Raw genomic sequence first — 20,773 nt, 5'->3', positions numbered from 1 at the left:
TTTTAATCCCATACCTCCCGAGCAGACAGATGTCATCGTCGACTGCAGACCCAAGGACATCTTTGAGAGTGATGATCTCTACGAAGAAGACGAGATGAGACGTGATGTTAATCGATTGATTAAGTGTAAACATATTGAAAACTAGTTATGGGATTTCTGTCTATCTGTTTAATATTGTCCTTTTTTTCCATTCCAAATCTGCCCCAACTAACTTATTCCACCTGTGCCTACGTTCGAAACGTAACAATTAATTAAATCTTCATTGAAAATTTTATGGCAGCTGACTAAATTATTTGTGATAGGTTTTACCCATTAAGGCTAAGTTGTCCGTCATTCGTTTTGGCATCAATGATGACTTTTCAGCTTGTATTTCAAATTGATAAAACTCAGTCTTGATAGTTTATATTGACTTGAAAATGTATCACTATACGCGCTTACATGCATAAAGTATGCTGATACTTTTTCAGCTGTGTCAGTGCAAAACCAACTGATTTTCTTTGATTCGGAATCGTGAGATGAATTAGCAACAATCATCAACGACGCGTACAAATTTCGATGACGGCCTACTTTGCCTTAAACATTATGTTTTATGACTCAGCTTGGTCAAGATAATCAAGTCAAATATACCGTTTTGATTCATATTACGGACAGCTTCAAATTCCGGACACTCTACTTTGTATGGGAAACATTTCACGCGAAATGTTTCAATTTTTGCTGTTCAAAAGTTCTCAATTTCAAGGCTCGTTTTAGTAAACTTTTTCAATAAATATCTTTGAAAATTTATAATGCCCGACTACCTTAGATGTCTCTTTGGTGGTTTAACGATTTCGATTGATGATTTGACTGTTCCATTAATGATTATCATGAGCTGTCCGGAATTCAATTCATAGTGTCCGGAATATGAGGCAAAAGTGAGGAAGCGTCCGGAATAAGAATCATGAAAAGGCCACACATTTTCATTTATTTAAAATTATTGAAGTTGTGGAAGCGTATTCTTCACCCATCGTTCGAAAGTAAAGGGCTTCCGACGCTCGATAGCGCTAAGGAATCATACAGAATGATTTATTTTGTATGCTCTATGCTGGGTTATATTTCCCTGAGTCCTTAAGTGTCCGTAATATGAATCAAAACGGTAACTTGATGTTCATATCGTCGTTGGGGGTGACAATAAAACAACTTGTTTTTGAGATTATGATTGCAAAACCATTCACAGCTGAAAAATATTGATGCAATACGATGTATACAAGACGCATATCTATGGTGTTTCACATCGATGATAAACACGCTTAAAAGTACAATTATATTGGTGTGTGCGTTTGAAATGGAAACATCAAATGCGGGAACACCAAATGCGGTAAGATTTTCAACAAGGAAGTGAAGTCAAAGATCGTTTTTCTTTGCTAGGTTGGCGGTGATATGGATCATGGTTGCTAAGTATCCTTTGATTAGTTTGTGTTACCGCATTTGGAACGCATTCGAGCAAGATTTGCACGTCAAACGCAAAAAGCAATACCCAAAAAAGATTGCATCAAGTCAACATACATTTTTTTCCTTAAATTATCTTCAAAGTCTTATCCTCGTCGCCAAACAGCCTATTCAGTTTCCCATCGAAATAAATTATTGTTTGTGAAAAAAAAACACAAATATATTTCGGAATATACGAGTGAAGTGTATTGGAAAGACTTTCAACCTTCTGCTAATTTAACAACAGAGGTTCAAATACATGCGTAATACTTTGCACAGGAGAATTAAAATGGTGTGTATTTCATAAATTATATTTTTCAGTTTTTACCCAATCTCACCCCTAGAGCCATTCAATCTCACCCCATCGACTGTATTTCATGATTTTCTACTGACGAATTTCATCCAGAATGAGTCATTGAATCATTGGAAATCGCTCGATAATCTTCGATTAGGATTAAATTTTACATATGTTTTCGGTATGGTATATGTGTTTTCCATGTATAAAGCGATCATTTTGACTCAAGAATAACTTATTGGAAATGTTTTTGAATGCAATTTATTTGAAAAATTCTAGCCTCCATACTGTTGGTTTCACAGAAAAACGCTTTAGTAAACTGTTTGGACTACAAAAAGAATACAGTCGACTCTCCACAACTCGATGTTCTATAACTCGATATACTCTATAACTCGATGGATTTTTCGATCCCTTCAAATTTCCATACATCGTGCTCACCTTTAGTCGATATTTCTATAACTCGATATCTCCACTAGTCGATATCAGGTGAGAGTGAAATTTCTCTCCATAACCCAATATCTATTTTAAAATCTTTCTTATTTGGGGAAACATAGTCTAATTCTTGTTTGGTGATGAAAAAATACTTGCAAGTTGTAATAAAAGTTGAAAAACATTAAAATAAGAAAAATAATGTGATTTTTCGAGCATTCCGATTTTTTTTTCAAATAATAGTTTGTAAAGTACAATCAACAAAATAATATTACTTTCTTACAGAGGTGATCATTTATGTATTAGAAATACGTAAATTTGTTCCTTATAAGACGGGGTTGGTGGTCTGATGGCTACCGCTTCTGCTTCTGGTCATGGGTTCAATCCCAGGCCCGTCCCTTTCCTTGTACTTTGTAGTTGTATATCTCTCACTTGCTTCTATCTTCCATTCTAAATCTATCACACTCAAACTATTCGTTCATAGCAAACGCTAGAACCAGAGACGGACAAGAAACCGTTTCCCTAACTCTTCCATTCTTCCACGCGCAAGCCTTTCCTTACGCCTGATACATAGGCAGTCTGCTAACCACAAAATCAAACCTCTCTGCCATGCCTTTCCCCCAATCCATACACTCCCGCATGAACTGGCTTTAGATGCAGGGGTATATACGGTCTACGTTGGAGCCAGTATAATGCATCATCAATTCCTCCCCCTTCCCCACATTGGTCAGCATTCTGACGTGGCAGGCACCATTGTTGCCTAAAAATAGAAGATCACCAACACTTATACACTGAGGATGCCTGTTAGTCCCAAGCAGTCATCTAGTTGGTTCCTTGTGTAAACGCAGCTGATCTGGCGATACTGGAGTAGCATCCACGGACGGCCAATCAAGCTCAAGCTCAAGCTCATTTTATATATTAGGTGATTTCAATGCACATAATTTTGCTTGGGGTAGTGAGAAAACGGATGGTATAGGTTCATTGATTATGGAACTAATTGATGACTTAAGGTGAAGATGAATCGAAGCCAAAGTTCAAATTTTCAAGAGCACGGATCTGAAGAACCAAACATCCGTTTGAAATGAAAACCTAATCGATTGGTCAACACCAGCTAGTGACCAATCCATTAAGTTTTCAGCTTAATCGGATGTTTGGTTTTCCAGATCCGTGCTCTTGAAAATTTGAACTTTGGCTTCGATTCATCTTCACCTTAAACTTACATATCCTCATTGATGGATCTTTTACTAGGATTGTTGTACCACCAAATCATCATTCGTGTATTGACTTATCTTTATGCTCTAATAGCTTGTCAATGAAATCTTCTTGGAAAACTATTGAGTGATCATTTACCAATTTTAATTAAAATTCAAAATCCTGTCCAAAATAATTATGTTCATGAATTTAATGCTCTTGACCTTTGCAAAAATGTAAATTGGACAACATTTTCTGATCTGGTATCTCTTTCATTAATTAATATTGTTAAATTGTTATCTCCAATTGAAAATTACAATAATTTTTTCAAAATTATTAATTGATTGTTTTGATTGATTGTCAAAATAAAAAAAAGAAAAAATCGCCTTTCTTTTTGGTGGGATAATGAATGTTCCATTGTTTTGAAAACAAAATCTGATGCTTTTAATTTACTTCGTCGATCAGGCTCCAGAAACCATTTTTTTCTATATCGTAAAGCTGAGGCACAATTCATAAGGCAAACTTAATCCAAAAAGAGAAATTACTGGAAAAATTTTGTTCAAAATTTAGATAGTGAAACTTCTTTATCTACCTTGTGGTCTGTTTCCAGAAATCTAAGAAATTATGATCCCACCATTCCTAATGTTTTAGAATATTCGGAAAAATGGATACATGAGTTTGCTTCAAAAATATGTCCTGATTTTGTCCTACGTTCCATTCAATTTAAAAATAGTTCACTAAAATATTTTCCTGAACTTTGCTGTTCATTTTCATTAGTTGAGTTTAATAAAGCATTATCAATTACTTAAAATACTGCTCCAGGTATTGATAACATTAAATTTATTGTGTTAAATAATTTAGCTGATGATGGAAAACTCCATTTACTTTCAATTTATAATACTTTCCTAACTCAAAATATTATCTCATATGAATGGCGATTAATCAAAGTTATCAGTATTCTAAAGCCTGGTAGAGATCCTTCTTCAGCTGATAGTAGGAGACCTATTAGTTTATTATCTTGTTTGCGTAAACTTTTGGAAAGAATGATCTTAAATCGTCTTGAATTGTGGGCCGAGAATAATATTTTTTTTCATTTTCTTAATTTGAATTTAGGAGAGGTCGAGAAACTCGCGATTGTGTTTCACTTTTAGCTTCACAAATTCAACTTTCATTCAATAAAAAAAAACAGGACTTAGTTTCCACTTTTCATGATGTTTCTGGAGCCTATGATTCTGTTCTAATCGATTTGTTGTTCGAAAAGATGCATAATTTAAAAATTCCCAATATGATTTCTAATTTTGTATGTAGGTTATTTTCTTTCAAAATTATGAACTTTTTTCACAATGGAGATTCAAAATTATTAAGATATAGCTATTTTGGACTTCCACAAGGTTCATGTTTAAGTCCTTTTATATACAATTTATTTACCAGTGATATGGCGTCAATTATTCCAAATGGTTGTTATTTGCTTCAATTTGCTGATGATAATGTTATTTCTATCAGTGGCAAAAACAGAGAAGTCATTAGTCATTTTATGCAATGTGCCTTGAATAACATTGATCCATGGGCGCATGAGAACGCATTTTCATTTTTAGTTCAGAAAACTAAATATATCATATTTTCGAGAAAACATTCTACCATATCCATTAATTTTTATCTTGATGGAATCGAAATTGAACAAGTTGACGAATTTAATTATCTTGGTATATGGTTTGACTCTAAATTAAATTGGAACATTCATATTAAACAAATTCAAAAGACATGTTCAAAACGAATCAATTTTCTTCGTACTATTACAGGTACTTGGTGGAGTGCCAATCCATCTGATTTAATTACGCTTTACAAAACTACTATCCGTTCAGCCATGGAATATGGTTGTTTCACTTTTGGAAGTGCTGCACATACACATTTTGTGAAACTTGAAAAAAATACAATTTCGTTGTGTGAGAATTTGTTTGAAACTTATGAATTCAACTCATACTCAATCAACAGAAGTACTCGCCGGTGTCGTACCACTTAAAAATCGTTTTCAAGAACTGAATTGTAAATTTTTGATAAACTTTCTCTCGAATAATCATCTAATTATTGATATTTTGAAGTCACTATTCGAAATTAACCCGACGAGCAGAATATTGGAATCTTATATTATTTGCTCAACAGAAAATGTTGCACCAATTTCATATAATAGTTTTTATAATTTTGAATTCAATATTTACACTTATCTACCTTTGATCGATTTCTCTCTATTCCATGAATTCAAACAAATTCCAAATCATCTATACTCTCATTTTGCCAATGTTCTATTTATGCGTAAATTTGATGGAATCACTTCTGCACAATTTTATTTCACAGATGGATCCTTAGTTCAAGACATCGCTGGATTTGGAGTATACAATGAATTTGTGGTTCATTTTTTTCAAATTAAAATCTCCATGTTCCATATTCGTTGCAGAATTAATTGCTTTATATTTTGATTGTAACTTGAGAAAGGACTGCCCACCAAATATTGCCATTGTATGTTCTGATAGCTTAAGTTGCCTTCGTGCTTTGAGTACTATATCTTTCAATTTTAAAACTCATCATGTTTTATTCATGTTGAAAAATTTATTATTTGATTTACATTGTCAAGGATTTATCATTAAATTTTTGTGGATCCCTGCTCATTGTAAAATATATGGTAATGAGCAGGCTGATTCATTGGCTAAGTTTGGTTTTGTTCGGGTATAATTTACGATCGTGATATTTTTCCTTCTGTATATTATCCTAAATTTAAAACACATTCCCTTGATAATTGGCAAATTTGTTGGAATTCCAGTAATAAAGGAAGATGGTGTTATTCAATTTGTCCAAAAGTCAGTCATTCTCCTTGGTTTAGGAATATATCAGCAACTAGAAATTTTATTTGTTCATTTTCACGACGCATTTCAAATCATTATGTTTGTAACAGTCATTTATATCGTATCAATATTGTGGATTCTAATTTATGTGAATGTGGTGAATCTTATGGAGACATTGATCATATTGTCCTTCAATGTTCAAGGTTTTTTTTGCCTAGGAATACATTAATTAACACTTTAATAAATTACGGACATTCAATACCATTATCTATTCGGGATATATTGGGTACGAAATGTTATCAAATACTTAAACTTTTATATAGTTTTTTGAATGAGATTTCATATATTATTTGATATTTCTGCTTGTGTGTGTGTTTTTTTTTTGTTTTTATTTGCAGATATGAAGAAGGACTCTTTTTTAGTAGACCCCCTCCCTCATCCCGTTTTGGAAGCCACCCCATACCCCATTACTTAACTTGGATCCATGTTGCAGTTTATGGCTCTGCTATGGTTAATTTTTACCGTAGGAGCCTTTAGTTTTAATTTTTCTGTTATAACGTTATATGAAAAGATAAAGAGGTTTTGTGCCTGTGGAAAACACTCAAAGGGGTTTTTCCCTCTTTCAAAATTTTGGTAAAATAAATAAATAAATAAATAAATAAATAAATAAATAAATAAATAAATAAATAAATAAATAAATAAATAAATAAATAAATAAATAAATAAATAAATAAATAAATAAATAAATAAATAAATAAATAAATAAATAAATAAATAAATAAATAAATAAATAAATAAATAAATAAATAAATAAATAAATAAATAAATAAATAAATAAATAAATAAATAAATAAATAAATAAATAAATAAATGATTTGTACCTTGCGAATATTTGTTCGGACATTTTTCACATATTTTCTTGTTTATCCTGTTATTGTTGATGTTATTCTAAAAATGGTCATGCCTGATTGTAGAGCATAGATTGGTTAATAAAAGTACTGAAGACACAAATCGGCTCAGATAAATATTTATGCTACAAATCAATCCAGAACGCGAGTGTCCAAAGCAGGCCCCGTCCGACGGTAGTTGAATTTATCTTTATGTACAGCTAACATGAATAATGAAATTGTAACTTTTTTCTATAGATATCAAATGAGGGACTTATAAACTTCAAATCGTCATTTGTTTCGATTTTTCTGATTATTATGTATTGAGTATGAGAGACTTGAAAATTTGCGTCAAATGATCCACTTGCCCCACCATGTTGTGGTAAGTGTATCATCAATGAAAAAAACTCTCTTATCAAAACAAAACATATAATGTATAGTATGAATGATATAACTCTCATACTTGTTATTAGTGCTATTTTACATATGTTGAAGGTTTTAAATACCGTAAAACACCCCGTTATCCCAACTTTGATAATGCGGGTAACTTGGATAGTACGAGACCCACAACATTCTAAACGAAATATCAAAGTTTCTGTTAATCAGTTACGAAAAACAAATGCAAAAATAAAGAATATTAGTATGGCACTTCATGGCAAAGCTCTTTTCGTTGGAATCAAGTAAATATGAAAATTTATATGCAAATTATTAAAATTTATAAGATTTTAACAGTTTAGTTCGTCACTTATCCTTGACAGCCAAGTTATAGTAGAACATGAATTCGGTCTCAAATCATTTAGCGAAAACCATTTGTACAAAATGGGACAATTTTTGTAATCAAAGTCAGAAATTTCCACATAGTGTTAAACGCCTAGAGGTATGCAACGCCCTTTAAATGTTCCGTAACACTGCGGAACACGTTTTTGTCTCCAGCATCAAAATACCTCTATTTACTTAATGAAGGGTTGCTGAATCCGTTGCCGTTTACAGAAATATCATAGCACGTCTAGTTTTTGAGATATTGGTTGTTGAAAATGCGAAAATTGACTATTTCAGCCAACTTGCATGCAAGTTTTCCAGCTTGTAAGGCAATTTTATTTACTTAATTTGCCACAGAATTCAAACTTTATGAGTATAACAATACTTATCATCAAAGTTTGTAATAGTTTTGACCCGGAAAAGTTATTTTATGATGGTTTAGAAAAGTATTGTATTTTGCCATATAAGAGAAACGAAGAATTTAGTATGGAGACTACAAGCATATTGAAAAAATTGGTATAATCTAAATTTTATCGTGCATTTTCAATCAAAATACATCTAAAATGAAAGTTTAAGTCCTCTTTTGCATGCTAGATGGAAAAAATGACGAAAAAGTTTGATAAAACATACTTCAAATTTTAGGTAAACATCGATAAAATCTCAATGTTTTATACAACTTTGGCGACCTGTAGCTAAAAATTGTGACGTGCTGGGAAATTTCTGAGAACGGCATCAGATTCAGCAACCCCAAATCTACTAGAGACACATAATGTGATCCTTGAGACACGCAAAAATGTCATTTTTGTTGCGCTGTGTAATTCATTCAATTTTGTTTGATTCATACTCCACTATCAAAGTTACCCCAAAACAGAAAACCGTCTTTCGATTATACGAAAAATTATACATTTATTCAGAATAAATCTTTTGGTAATATATCAACTGCAGTCGATAGTAAGGATACCAGTACTTGTTTTCAAAATATAAATTTTAATTCTTTGAATCAGCATGCACAAGTATTCAAGTTTTCTTCGAAAAAACTATCAACGTTACCCCGTTTACGGTAATCTTTATTTTGTCAAAATATTAGGAAAAATATCAATACTGTAGGTCACTCTAATCCAAACAAAAATATGCACTGTAACAAGAATATTTTGAAGAAAATAAATCCATTTTATACACATACAGTGGCCCAATTTCATATTCATACAGAACACTGGCGTCACATCAAAAAAAGTAAAAAAAATATTAAATGATGTATTGATTTTGAAATGCTGTATCTATATTGATGGCCATAGATGTCATCTATTATTTAACAGTCATAAAATTATTGTATTGAAAAGTATTGAATTTGTATCTTAAATTCACCCAATTCCATATTCGTACACCTATCAAAATTTAAACAAACAACATTCAAAACTGAATTTGAATTCTCTATATATTGCTCAAGTGCTATATTACGTTGTTCAGACGTAGTAGAGTACATTTGGACAATTTATAAGCGGACATATATGAAACTTAGGTAAAATTATTAGAAATACCAGTATTTGTTTATTATTCTTAGAAAAAAAGATTTTCGACCTTTTGTCCTTCCAACCTTTTGTCTACCGACCTTTTGTCCTTTCAACCTTTTGTCCATAAACCGTGAAATATACAGCGGTTCCATTGGGTTTATGGGAACATATGTCAGGATTTGGATGACTGCAGAAAAAAATGCCAAAAAAGTCACATATCTGCCCGCAGTAATTCGCAAATAACTCCAAAACGCATAAAATTAGAGGTATTATGTATTCGGCAAATTTTTTCCTTACAAAATTTCTCACGAAATGAAAGCTAAAGATTTTAACTTAAAAAAAATCCGAACAGCAGTGGTCCAGAAGCCTTCAAAACACGAAAAAACGAAAATTTTCGATTTTTTTTCCAGTAAAACCATTTATTGTGATTTTTTTATTATTCTTTAAAAGTCATCTTTTTTCTTTATCTTTAGCTTTCATTTCGTCCAAGAAAATTAAAAACCGGTCAAGCGGTTCAAAAGTTATAATTTTTTTAAAAATCAAAATTTTGCAAAGTCGCGATTTTTTTGGTCACCCTATTTCGGAAATGGTAACCCTAATAAAAAAAATCCAAAAACACGTGTATCCTTATTTCGGATAAGGAACAAAATAGCAAATTTTTACGGAATTCGGTAACCCACTAGATCGGTTTTTCATGGAATGGCTGTATAATAAATAATAATACTAGCACTAAATTTGATACCGTAATCCGGGGTAACATTGATCATTTTTTTGAATATTTCTTAAATATATGGTTCAAAAATGCAATAGTTGCAAATTTTATATTTTTAAAACAAGTACTACCACCCATGGCTCGTGACTATATACTTTATTCTGTTTTTTTAATAGGCTTAAGCATGTTAAAAAAAATGTTTTAAGTGATATTTTTATTTAGCTGATATGGGGTAACATTGATCATCTATATAAACAACGTTCGGTAATATTTAAAATGTCGTTACTTACTAAAATCATGACCCCTGAAGCCGAATATGAAGGCCAAATGCTTACAAGTCATTTACTTTTTGAGTTATTTTAAAATTAAAAACATCTCGAACCACGGAATACGCCTAAAGGTAGGCAATTTCCTAAGGGAAAGTTACATTCTTAACAGTAATTCGGTAATGTTGCCTAATTGAACATACTTATGAAAGTTTTGACAACAGAATCGTTTTCGGCGATGCCGTATTAAGTAAGAACCGCATTTTCCTTGCTCATATCACTTACAGAACTTATGTGGGACATGAATGTTTGGTAGTGTCATCCTTAACCATTGAAATCATTGTTTCGAAAAGTTGTCAAATTTACGCATAAGGTAAACGCAATTTTCGCAAAAATCTTCACTTTTATTAGCTGGTGAATATAAGAAAGAGAAGCACCATTCATGATTTGGAAATATTCTATCAATAAATGATAATGCGAACTTTTTATGGGAGGGGTCATTCCGATCAATGTTACCCCGCTGATCAATGATACCCCGGATTACGGTACCCACTTTTTATTACAGATGGCTTGGTACTAGTTGGTACAGACTGATATTTATGAACTAATACTTATTTTAAACCTTATATTAGACATGAAAAAAGATGATGTTGAAATTTTTTAATAAGATGAATTTTAGCACACTGACATATGGCTGGTTATTCACCCTAATCAAATTTATCTGATACTTAATTGAACGGTTTCTTCTTGTTTCTGGTGCTACGTCCCCACTGAGACAGAGCCTGCTTTTCAGCTTAGTGTTCTTATGCGCACTTTCACAGTAATTAACTGATAGTTTTAGCAATTAACCATTCTTGTATGTGTGCGGCAGATACGAACTCGAAAAGATCGTCGACTGTTGGGATTAGAACCCATGACCCTAAACTTGGTCTTGCTGAATAGCTGCGCGTTTACCGCTACGGCTATGATCTATCAAAAAAAAAAAAAATACGATGCACAGGGAACCGAAGAAAATCAGTTAGTCAGTCGAGTAGTTCTAGCTGGCACATACAACAAGGTGGAATAATGTTTTTCAACATTATTCCACCTTGTTGCTCATGATGTAAAACACACTTGTAAAGTATTACGACGCTATTGTGACGAATTTCAATTGATATGTTTAAAATTTTCTTGTAAAAAAAATCGAGTTGCAATACTTCAACTCTCCGTTTTTGCAATGCCCGCTTTGTACAGATGGACCAAATATGGGGCCGTCCATAAATGACGTAGCATTTTTTCACTGATTTTTTACACCCCCCTCCCCCCTCGTAGCATTTTGTCACAAATGCTGATACCCCCCCTTGGAAAATACGTAGCATATCAAGCATCCCCCCCCCTACAATTTTTTTATTTGTTTTCCTTAGCAATTGGGTTAAAACAAAAAAATGGATTTCTAAAGTTTAATACAGATTTTGATATTAATTACTAACTGAAACGTAAGGATAATCTAACGAATAAATGTTTAATTTGCAGTAGCGCTCAAAAGTAATTTGGAAAACAGTTTTAAAAGAACTCTCCTGTTTAAGTTGCTGGCTAAATTGTATTAGTTTTGCTGTTGTTACCATGAAAAATTATTTTACAGCTGAAAATATAGAAAAAAAAAGAAAAATCTTTGATTGGATTGATGAAGCTAACAGTAACGAGTTAGGGTACAATAGATTTTATAATATATTGAAAAGAAATTTAGTTGTATTAGAGAATCGTTTTTTAATTATTCGTTGTTAGGAAATAGATTTCAATGAAAATGGTCAAGATAAGATATATTTTATTTGAAATGGATATTTGTCATTTTCATCAAAATTCAAATCCATTTAGCAATCAGGTGCCAGATGTAGAAAAGATTACACTTGTAGTATTTGAAATGTTCAGAAAATCTTAGCGATTATTGTACAAGTTATTCAACTTTATTGATATTTCAGCTTAACTTCCTTATCGTTCCCCATACTAAAATAATCTTACACAAACTATAACGAAACAAATAAATACTAAAAAAAATCTTTCTTCAAATTACCGAGTTATTAAGAAAATTGAGTGATAGAACAATGTCGATAACACTCGAATCTGTTGTCCAAGCTTTTCCATCAAGTTTTATTCAGGCTATTCCATCAAGAGCATTGATATATCAAAACAAATCGATGAGTTGATTGGGTGGAGATCTTCTGCAACATTGAGAGCATAATTCACGGAATGAGCATCTTGTTTTAATATAATATTTGCCAAAACGAACACATGTTTTTTGAAGAAATATGCTCTAACAGAAAATATGAATAAAATTAAAACAATGTTTTCCAAGTCGTTAAAGCCTAAATTTTTAATTCATTTATCTTTGTTTAAATTTATTTATTTATAAACAAATTTATTATTACATGAATATAATGTTCACATAATTATTTAAAGCATAAAAAAATCTGTTAGAAAATCTAAAATTTCTTACATTTTTTTCCAATCTTGTCATATGAATGTTTTAAAGCTGAATCATCACTTTAGAACCCAACTTTATAAGTCAAACAATGAAAAAAGAAGTTTGATAAAAAAATAATTGTATGTCATTTTTTCAGCGCCTCTTATTTTACCGACGTGATTCAAAATGCTACGTCCACTAGCTAGGACCCCTCCTTCCCCCTCGTCACACATCGTCACAAATTCGTGAATGGACGACCCCTATGCGAAATTTGTCTTCGCACAACGTACCTACTTGACTATTTTTACCTACCTGCGGAACCGGTGGTAAATCCAAGTCCAGCTCCACCAACGGACAGGAACCTCGATGTTGTTGAATAAACTTTGGCTGATACGGCTCCAGCATTCGTATTTTTCCCCACCGGTGGAAGAAAAGCCCAATAGCGCCTATCCATAGTATAAGTACAAAAATAACAATGAGTGCCTCTTCAGGCCTTACAACTATATTTGGTCCGGATCCTGAAAAAAAACGCAGAGAAGAAAAAAGAGAAGGGATAGAAAACATTTGGCAATTATCCTGCTGTCACAAAAGATGATCGAATATCAATTCAGTGAGGAACAAACAAAAAAACGTCGATGCAAATTATGTTGATGGCGGTAGCGGAACACGTTTGTTCAACAATCTGCTTCAAAGAAGCAACCGAACCCCGTTCATTCAGAAATCATGCACAGCACTCGCCCAATTTGAATAAATCATGGAAGTGAAAAAATATATTCGAGTCTGAGCCCATCAGCCCCATCAGAATGAGCGAATGGCGATGGGACTGTAAATATCAGACTGGATTAAGTTCGGTTCCATGGTTCACGATGAGCTTATCGAGCTTTTCCAGCTTAAACCACAAATGAAAGTGGCAATTTCAGACTGACAGTTTCCAATGTAAATGGAAGTTTTCACATTTATGAGTACTGCATTTTTTCTTTGGAGGAATTATTAGAATATGTATGTAAAAAACTAATTGAATTTTATTATAAAAAAAAACATAATATTTTAATATTATTAATTAAATTAAATTTTAATATTATTAATATAATTTTAATTAAAATAATCACTAGGGGAAAAACACTAATTTTCGTTCCACAAGAAATCTGTGCCAATTTTCGGATTCTCATACAGAAATGCTTCTATTTAATGGGCCCTTTTTCAAAAGGTAGCCTAGAAAATTAAGCTAAATTTTGATAGGAAATGTCATATTGGATTTGCATTTTGGCCTGGAAATGCTCTATCGCTTCGTATCCCTCTGGCTCTCTTTTGTACATGACACGGGAAATTGTGGGAACTTTTTTTTTCTTTCTTCGACCCTAGCTGGAGTCTGGGGGTGCCGATCCACCCACTCGTAGGAGTATCTTCATCAGTGAACGTAATTACGAAAATGAGCTCTGGCAAATGTAATATCCGCCAGCAGGGTGTCTTCCTCAGCTTCAATTTTAGCTCGTTCTCGCATGAGTGACATTCTTGTGCATTGGAGTTCAATTGTGTGTGACATGCGTTGGAATGAGATTTATCTCGTCTTTTGGGAAATGCCATGTTAAATTGGATAACCATAAAATGAAGAAGAATGGTAATAAACAACACTTGAGCTCGGATGATAATGTGCACACATAACAAGAAATGTTATATGCATCACATTAATGTCAGTGTACATTAATTTCGGATATCCCAGGATATCTGTACATAGTACACGGCTTCGGCATCATTCAACTATTACCGGAAATCAAAACTGAAAAGACTAATTATAAGTATGGTAGATGTACCAGTTATGGCCATTATGGTTCCCTATTTCGCCATACGTGTTAATTTGAATAATTCCACATTTCAAAAGTGTTTGTGCATTTCAGCAGTTAGATATATGATATAACTTGAAGTTAAAAAATTAGAAAAGATTAAAAATGTGAAAATTATCGAAATTGTACACATGACCAAATAGGGAACCACTATGGCCATAACTTGTACACTTTTCCTACTTTTCTACTAAAACACACCATAGAATACATTCAGATGGTTTTTTGTTCTGTTAGATTCATCCTGCTACAATAATCAAGACTGAACAAGCAATTTCGGCAGAGTTATTAATAATTAAATTAAATCTGACTTGAAACGAGGTTGACTTCGAGTTGCCGATAATAAAACAATAGATTAACCCGCAGTTCTTATGGGGAAGGCTGCCAAATAAAATAAGACTGTTGACAATAGTCGCACTGGCATGAGAAGTTTCAAGGTTTGTAAAACCGTTTCCTGAAAAAAAATCTTAACTCTGCCAGTGTGAATCAAGAGGGGATAAGCTAGCGCACAAATGTAAACAAACAAACTAGTAATTTGTTTTCGTACGGTTGAGATAGTTGTAAGAGTAGCTCCTCATTTGCATAGGCTATACGTAAATATAGGAGAGAATACGTTAATTTCCCTATTTTATAGCTCTTACCGTTTAGCAAGATAAAAAATGAATGTTTTAAACAGGAAATTATTATCATGCCCTTTGATTAATTTACTTAAAAGCAATTAATAAAATACTTGACCAGCAATTATTGAGACCCGCTCAGCAGATCACAAAAGAATTATTGTTGAGTTTGATACTCAGATATCACGTTTCTTGTAACAAAATAATTTATAAGATTAATAAGTTATTAGATGGTTAAAATAACAAAAATCATAAAAAACCCTCAATTATAAACAAAATTTAAACAATTAACGTATTAATTTCAACAAAAAATAACTAAATATATTTTAAATTAAACAAAAAAAAAACAATTATTTTCTTTACAAGAAAAAAAAATGACCGTGTATAGAAAAATGCAATTCGATTCTTCATAACAAGTTGCGTTATAATTATATTTTTATTTAAAAGAAATTTAAACAGGCTTCGTTACGATAACTGGTTTATTAACAGTTGTGCTATTAATTTCCCAACTAACTCGAAGGGCCTCTAGCAAAAGTAAACATGTTTGTCGTTTGTTACTAATTTTGATATAATTGGAATTTTGTTGAAATACACTAGTCGGGAATGATCGCAAAATACATCAATGCACAGTGGTCCAGAAAGCAGTTTTACACGGAAAGATGCATTTTGAGCTTTAGAATGAAACATAAGACGAATACGGTCTTCTACAAAATTGTTTGTATTAGTTAGGCTCTTTGTTTAGTGTTATGGAAAATTAGGGTGGTCCACATTTTCATAGAAATTGTGTAACTAACTTTCTTATTTGTAGAAATTATAGTATGCATGCTTGAGCAAATTTGTAGACCAATCAATTTCAAGCAATTTGGGCAAAACAAGTTTTTTTGTATCTCTTAAATTGACTGTTTCAGAGCTTTTTTCCTACGGTGACATAGGGTGGTCCGAGAAAAACTGGTTTTCTGGCTCTAGCGTTTTCAATTGAAATATCTCATCAAAAGTTTATGAAACACTTTTAGAGCTTTGAAAAATGCCTAATTTGGTGAGTGATGAAACTTGCTATCTCTTTCCGTTTGGGAGTTATTGTTGTTTCTCTCACAAAAACATGCCTATTTTGATTGTGAATATCTCTGATTGGCGCGATAGTCAGTGCGTATCGTGCTTTCGTGCTGTACGTACACGAATTCTCTCTGCTCTTGGAAGTTTTCTTAAAAACTACCTAAAGCAATAAAACAGTACTTTTCAGTGCTACATAAACAGTACTTTTCAGTGCTAAAATTGAAAATGGTACTTTTCAGTGCTACTAAAATAGTACTTTTCAGTACTATTTTTCCACTATTGATCCCTTTATGATCCTTGTTTGGACCCGTGCCTTCGATTTTTCGTTGGACTCGTTGGCGAAAGCTAGCGGTGATAATCCTTCTTGAAAACCGTCTTGGGAAAAAACCTCTCGAAGGTCACGTCTTCTTTCGTTTATTCATTAAACATGGTATCAACAACACACAAAAGGAAACTTCCTTCCAAAAAAGTGGAATTTAAAACTGTCACTACACGTGGCAAGAATGGAAGAAAGGACGCTTCCCCGGAATGCGAACTTTCTTCCAAGGGTGAAATGAATAATAATGATAATTGTATCGAAATGAGCAATCCGTTCGATGCTCTAGACAAATTTTCCGAACACCAAATCGAAACAGCCTCTAGCCCAGGCTCTTTGATTCAAGTGAGGAAGCAAAGAGTGCCGCCTATCGTCAGTTATTCCGAATTTGGGGGATTTAGCCAGGAGAACTTGAACTCCATTAGGGGAATCAAGGTTTCCTTCCAAATCGCAAAGAAAGGAGACTGTCGCGTTTTGCCGGAAACTCTTAAAGATCGTGAACTTCTTCTCAGATATCTTGAAGAGAAGAAGCACAATTTTTTACTTATGACGACAAAACTGAACGTTTGATCAAAGTTGTCTTGAAAGGTCTCTCAAGTGACTATAAGTCACCTGAAGAGATCAAAAATGGAATAAATGATTTACTTGGATTTTCCCCAGTCCAAGTAATAATTATGAAAAAGAGAACCCAATCTGGCATTGTTCGGAAAGGGCTTTCTCAAGAATATTATTTAGTTCACTTTAACAAAAAAGAACTAAATGATATTAAAGCTTTAGAAAAAGCAAAACTTTTGTTCGATGTCCGTGTGACGTGGGAACATTTCCAGAAACCTGGAGGAAATTACCAGAACCCACTCAGTGCCGTCGGTGCCAAAAGTGGGGTCATGGTACAAAAAATTGTCGCATGGATGCTAAATGCATGATTTGCGGAGGTTCTTCTCACGTCAAGGACGTCTGTCCAGTGAAGGAAGATACCAGAAAGTTTATATGCTCGAATTGCGAGGGCAATCATAAGTCAAATTTTTGGGCCTGTCCTTCGCGTGAGCGAGTCGTCGAGGCTCGTACCAGGCAGATGAAAGATAATATCCGTTACGATAACGGTCGTTTCCTGGTAGAGTATCGAACATTGCTTATTTTTAGTTCACGATCGCTTGTTTAGGAAACATACCCATCAGGTAGATCATAATCATGCTCATTCACACACTAATTATAATCCGGTGGGTAGCCGTTCGAATCTTTCAATTTCGAATGTAACTATCCATGGAAAATCCTTTGCCGATATCGTAGCAGGTAATTTGAACTCCTCCCCTATTCGTACTATGAGTACCCATTCTACTTGTTTCAAATCAAATGGAAAAACCCCTGCCGCCACAGGTGACATCTACTCCGCCTCTTCGTCTACTGAAAATTCTAACGGAAAATCATCAAATGTACCCACTTCAAGTGATATGTCTGTCTCTGATTTTAATTTCTAACTGAACAATTGAATCAAATGATTGATGCAATGTTCAAAACCACCACTATGACTGAGGCATCCCAAGTAGGTGTAAAATTTACAAATCAAATTGTTATTGGATTACGTTTTTCTAATGGATCCACATAATAATTTAAATATTTCAAATTGGAATGCTCGTTCTCTGAATGGTAAAAAGGACGAGCTGTTTAATTTTCTTACAGCTAATAACGTGCATATAGCAGTTATTACCGAAACGTATTTAAAACCTGGATCTAAACTCAAAAGAGATCCTAACTTTTTTGTTTATCGTAATGATCGACTTGATGGGGCATGTGGGGGAGTTGCAATCTTCATTCATAGGCGTATAAAACATCAACTGTTTTCATCATTTGAAACTAAAGTTTTTGAAACTTTAGGTGTTTCTGTTGAAACACAGTTTGGTAAATATACTTTCATAGCTGCCTATTTGCCTTTTCAATGCTCTGGACAGCAAGTTAATCTGCTCCAAACTGACTTGCGAAAATTGACTCGCAATAAGTCAAAATTTTTTGTCATTGGTGACTTTAATGCCAAACATCGGTCCTGGAATAATTCTCAAAGTAATTCCAACGGCAGAATTTTATTTGATGAGTGCTCTTCAGGATATTTCTCAGTTCAATACCCTGATAGCCCTACATGTTTCTCCTCTTCTAGAAATCCATCTACGATTGACTTGGTCTTAACCGACTCTAGTCATCTTTGTAGCCAATTAGTTACTCATGCTGATTTTGATTCTGATCATGTCCTTGTTACATTTCAAATATCCCATGAAGCAATTCTCAATCCTATCAGCTCTACTTTCAATTATTTTCAAGCCGACTGGAATATATATGAAACATATATTGACTCTAATCTTGATGTTAACATTTCATTACAAACAAAACTTGATATTGACAATGTTCTTGAAACTTTAACAAATTCCATTGTTGAAGCCAAGAGCATTGCAATTCCAAAATGTGAAGTAAAATTTGAATCTGGGACACTCATTCATTATAAATCGTAGAATAAGTGCGCTGAAGACACCAACAAGATTTGATGCAGGATCGCACTTTTATTTACATTCTCGCACTTATGAAAACTGACTGCGCAGTCCAGTGGTGAACGAAATACCCAATAATGTGGGAAGAGATTAACGTAACATTGTTGATGGAGCATCTGGAATAATGTAATAATGTAAACGGGCGTATTTTCTTAAGTTTTATGATATTAATATAATTCAATCCCAAATATCTTGAAGCGGTAACTTATAGGAAGATCATTGATATTAGAATTTTGAATTGTTTTTGGATAAAAAATCATATTGCAGCATCAAAACGCCTTTTCTATAACCAGAAATTAAATTTTCAGAAATACACCAAAAGTTGCTCTTAGAAAAAAAAATTTAAATTGCGCCATGTTGAAACTGCCCTTAAAACATGGGATATTAATGTGGAAAGAGATAAACGTAACATTGTTGGTGGAGCATCTGGAGTAACTTATGAAATGGGCGTATTTTCTTAGGTTTTATGATAATAAAACTTAAGAAAATACGAAAATAATTGAATCCTAAATATCTAGAAAACGGCTAGTTTTAGGAAGATCATTGTTAATAGCATTTTGAATTGTTTTTGGATGAAGAATCATATTACAGCATCAAAACGTTTTTTCTACGGCCAGAAATTGAATTTTCAGAAATGCACCAAAAGTTGCTCTTTGAAAAACTTTTTTATTTTAGATTGCACCATGTTGAAACTGTGCTTAAAACATCTAGTTTTACATTGAAATTTTACAAAAAAAATTTGAAAAAAAATCGAAGATACCTATTTTTTTGCAATTTATGTTTTAAGGTTTAATTTCGATTTTTTATGAAAATAATAGTATTTTTTTTTCAGTGTATATTTTTTTTTACAAAGCCTATTTGATTGTCTACCATCCCTCCTCATGAGTGTCTGCAGACACTATTTCTCTATAACAAACGGTTTCCGAGGTACAATTTTTTTTAAATGGTGATGCCAAAAATACATATGCCCTTATCAGAAGTTACCCTCGATTCTAAACGATCCCCAATTATATGAGATAATTTTCGTCTCATATACTTAATACATCTGCGCAGTTTCATCCAAATTGGAATGGTACATGTCAGATTTCAGGGCCCAGATAGCGGTAGCGGTAAACGCGCAGCTATTCAGCTAGACCAAGCTGAGGGTCGTGGGTTCGAATCCCACCGGTCGAGGATCTTTTCGGGTGTGAAATTTTCTCGACTTCCCAGGGCATAAAGTATCATCGTACCTGCCACACGATATACGCATGCAAAAATGGTCATTGGCATAGTAAGCTCTCAGTTAATAACTGTGGATGTGCTCACAAGAACACTAAGCTGAGAAGCAGGCTTTGTCCCAGTGGGGACGTAACGCCAGAAAGAAGAAGAAGATGTCAGATTTCAGCATTTTATGGACGATTTCGTGTGGAACCGCTCTATAGACGATGATCTTAAACTCTTGATCCGTCCGAAAAACGTGAGGAGATGGCTATTTCAACGCTCCTGCGATCCTGCTATGAAAATTATATGGCAGAATTTGCAGAAAGAAATCAAAAAATCGTTTTTCACAATTAAGAAACAAAAATTTTGAAAATAAAGTTTCTCAATTGGACCCTGGCTCTAAGCTCTTTGGAAATTATCTAGT

At 33.2% G+C, this 20,773-nt stretch overlaps 1 protein-coding gene across 1 annotated transcript in view; it reads right to left on the bottom strand.

The window, feature by feature from the left end:
- Positions 1 to 20,773, bottom strand: part of LOC5571499 — a 50,612-nt gene that overhangs the window by 1,164 nt on the left and 28,675 nt on the right. Inside the window, exons 3-4 of the mRNA XM_001659699.2 lie at positions 13,104 to 13,309; positions 15 to 78 (exon numbers count right to left, since the gene is read on the bottom strand). Of these exons, the coding sequence (XP_001659749.2) occupies positions 15 to 78; positions 13,104 to 13,196 (157 nt within the window). The 5' untranslated portion in view covers positions 13,197 to 13,309. The remainder of the gene's footprint in view (positions 1 to 14; positions 79 to 13,103; positions 13,310 to 20,773) is intronic.

The sequence above is a fragment of the Aedes aegypti genome, chromosome 1, assembly GCF_002204515.2.
Source record: "Aedes aegypti strain LVP_AGWG chromosome 1, AaegL5.0 Primary Assembly, whole genome shotgun sequence".
Lineage (NCBI taxonomy): Eukaryota > Metazoa > Arthropoda > Insecta > Diptera > Culicidae > Aedes > Aedes aegypti.
Note: the sequence above shows the minus strand (reverse complement) of the source record. Positions and strands in the feature narration are given on the sequence as shown.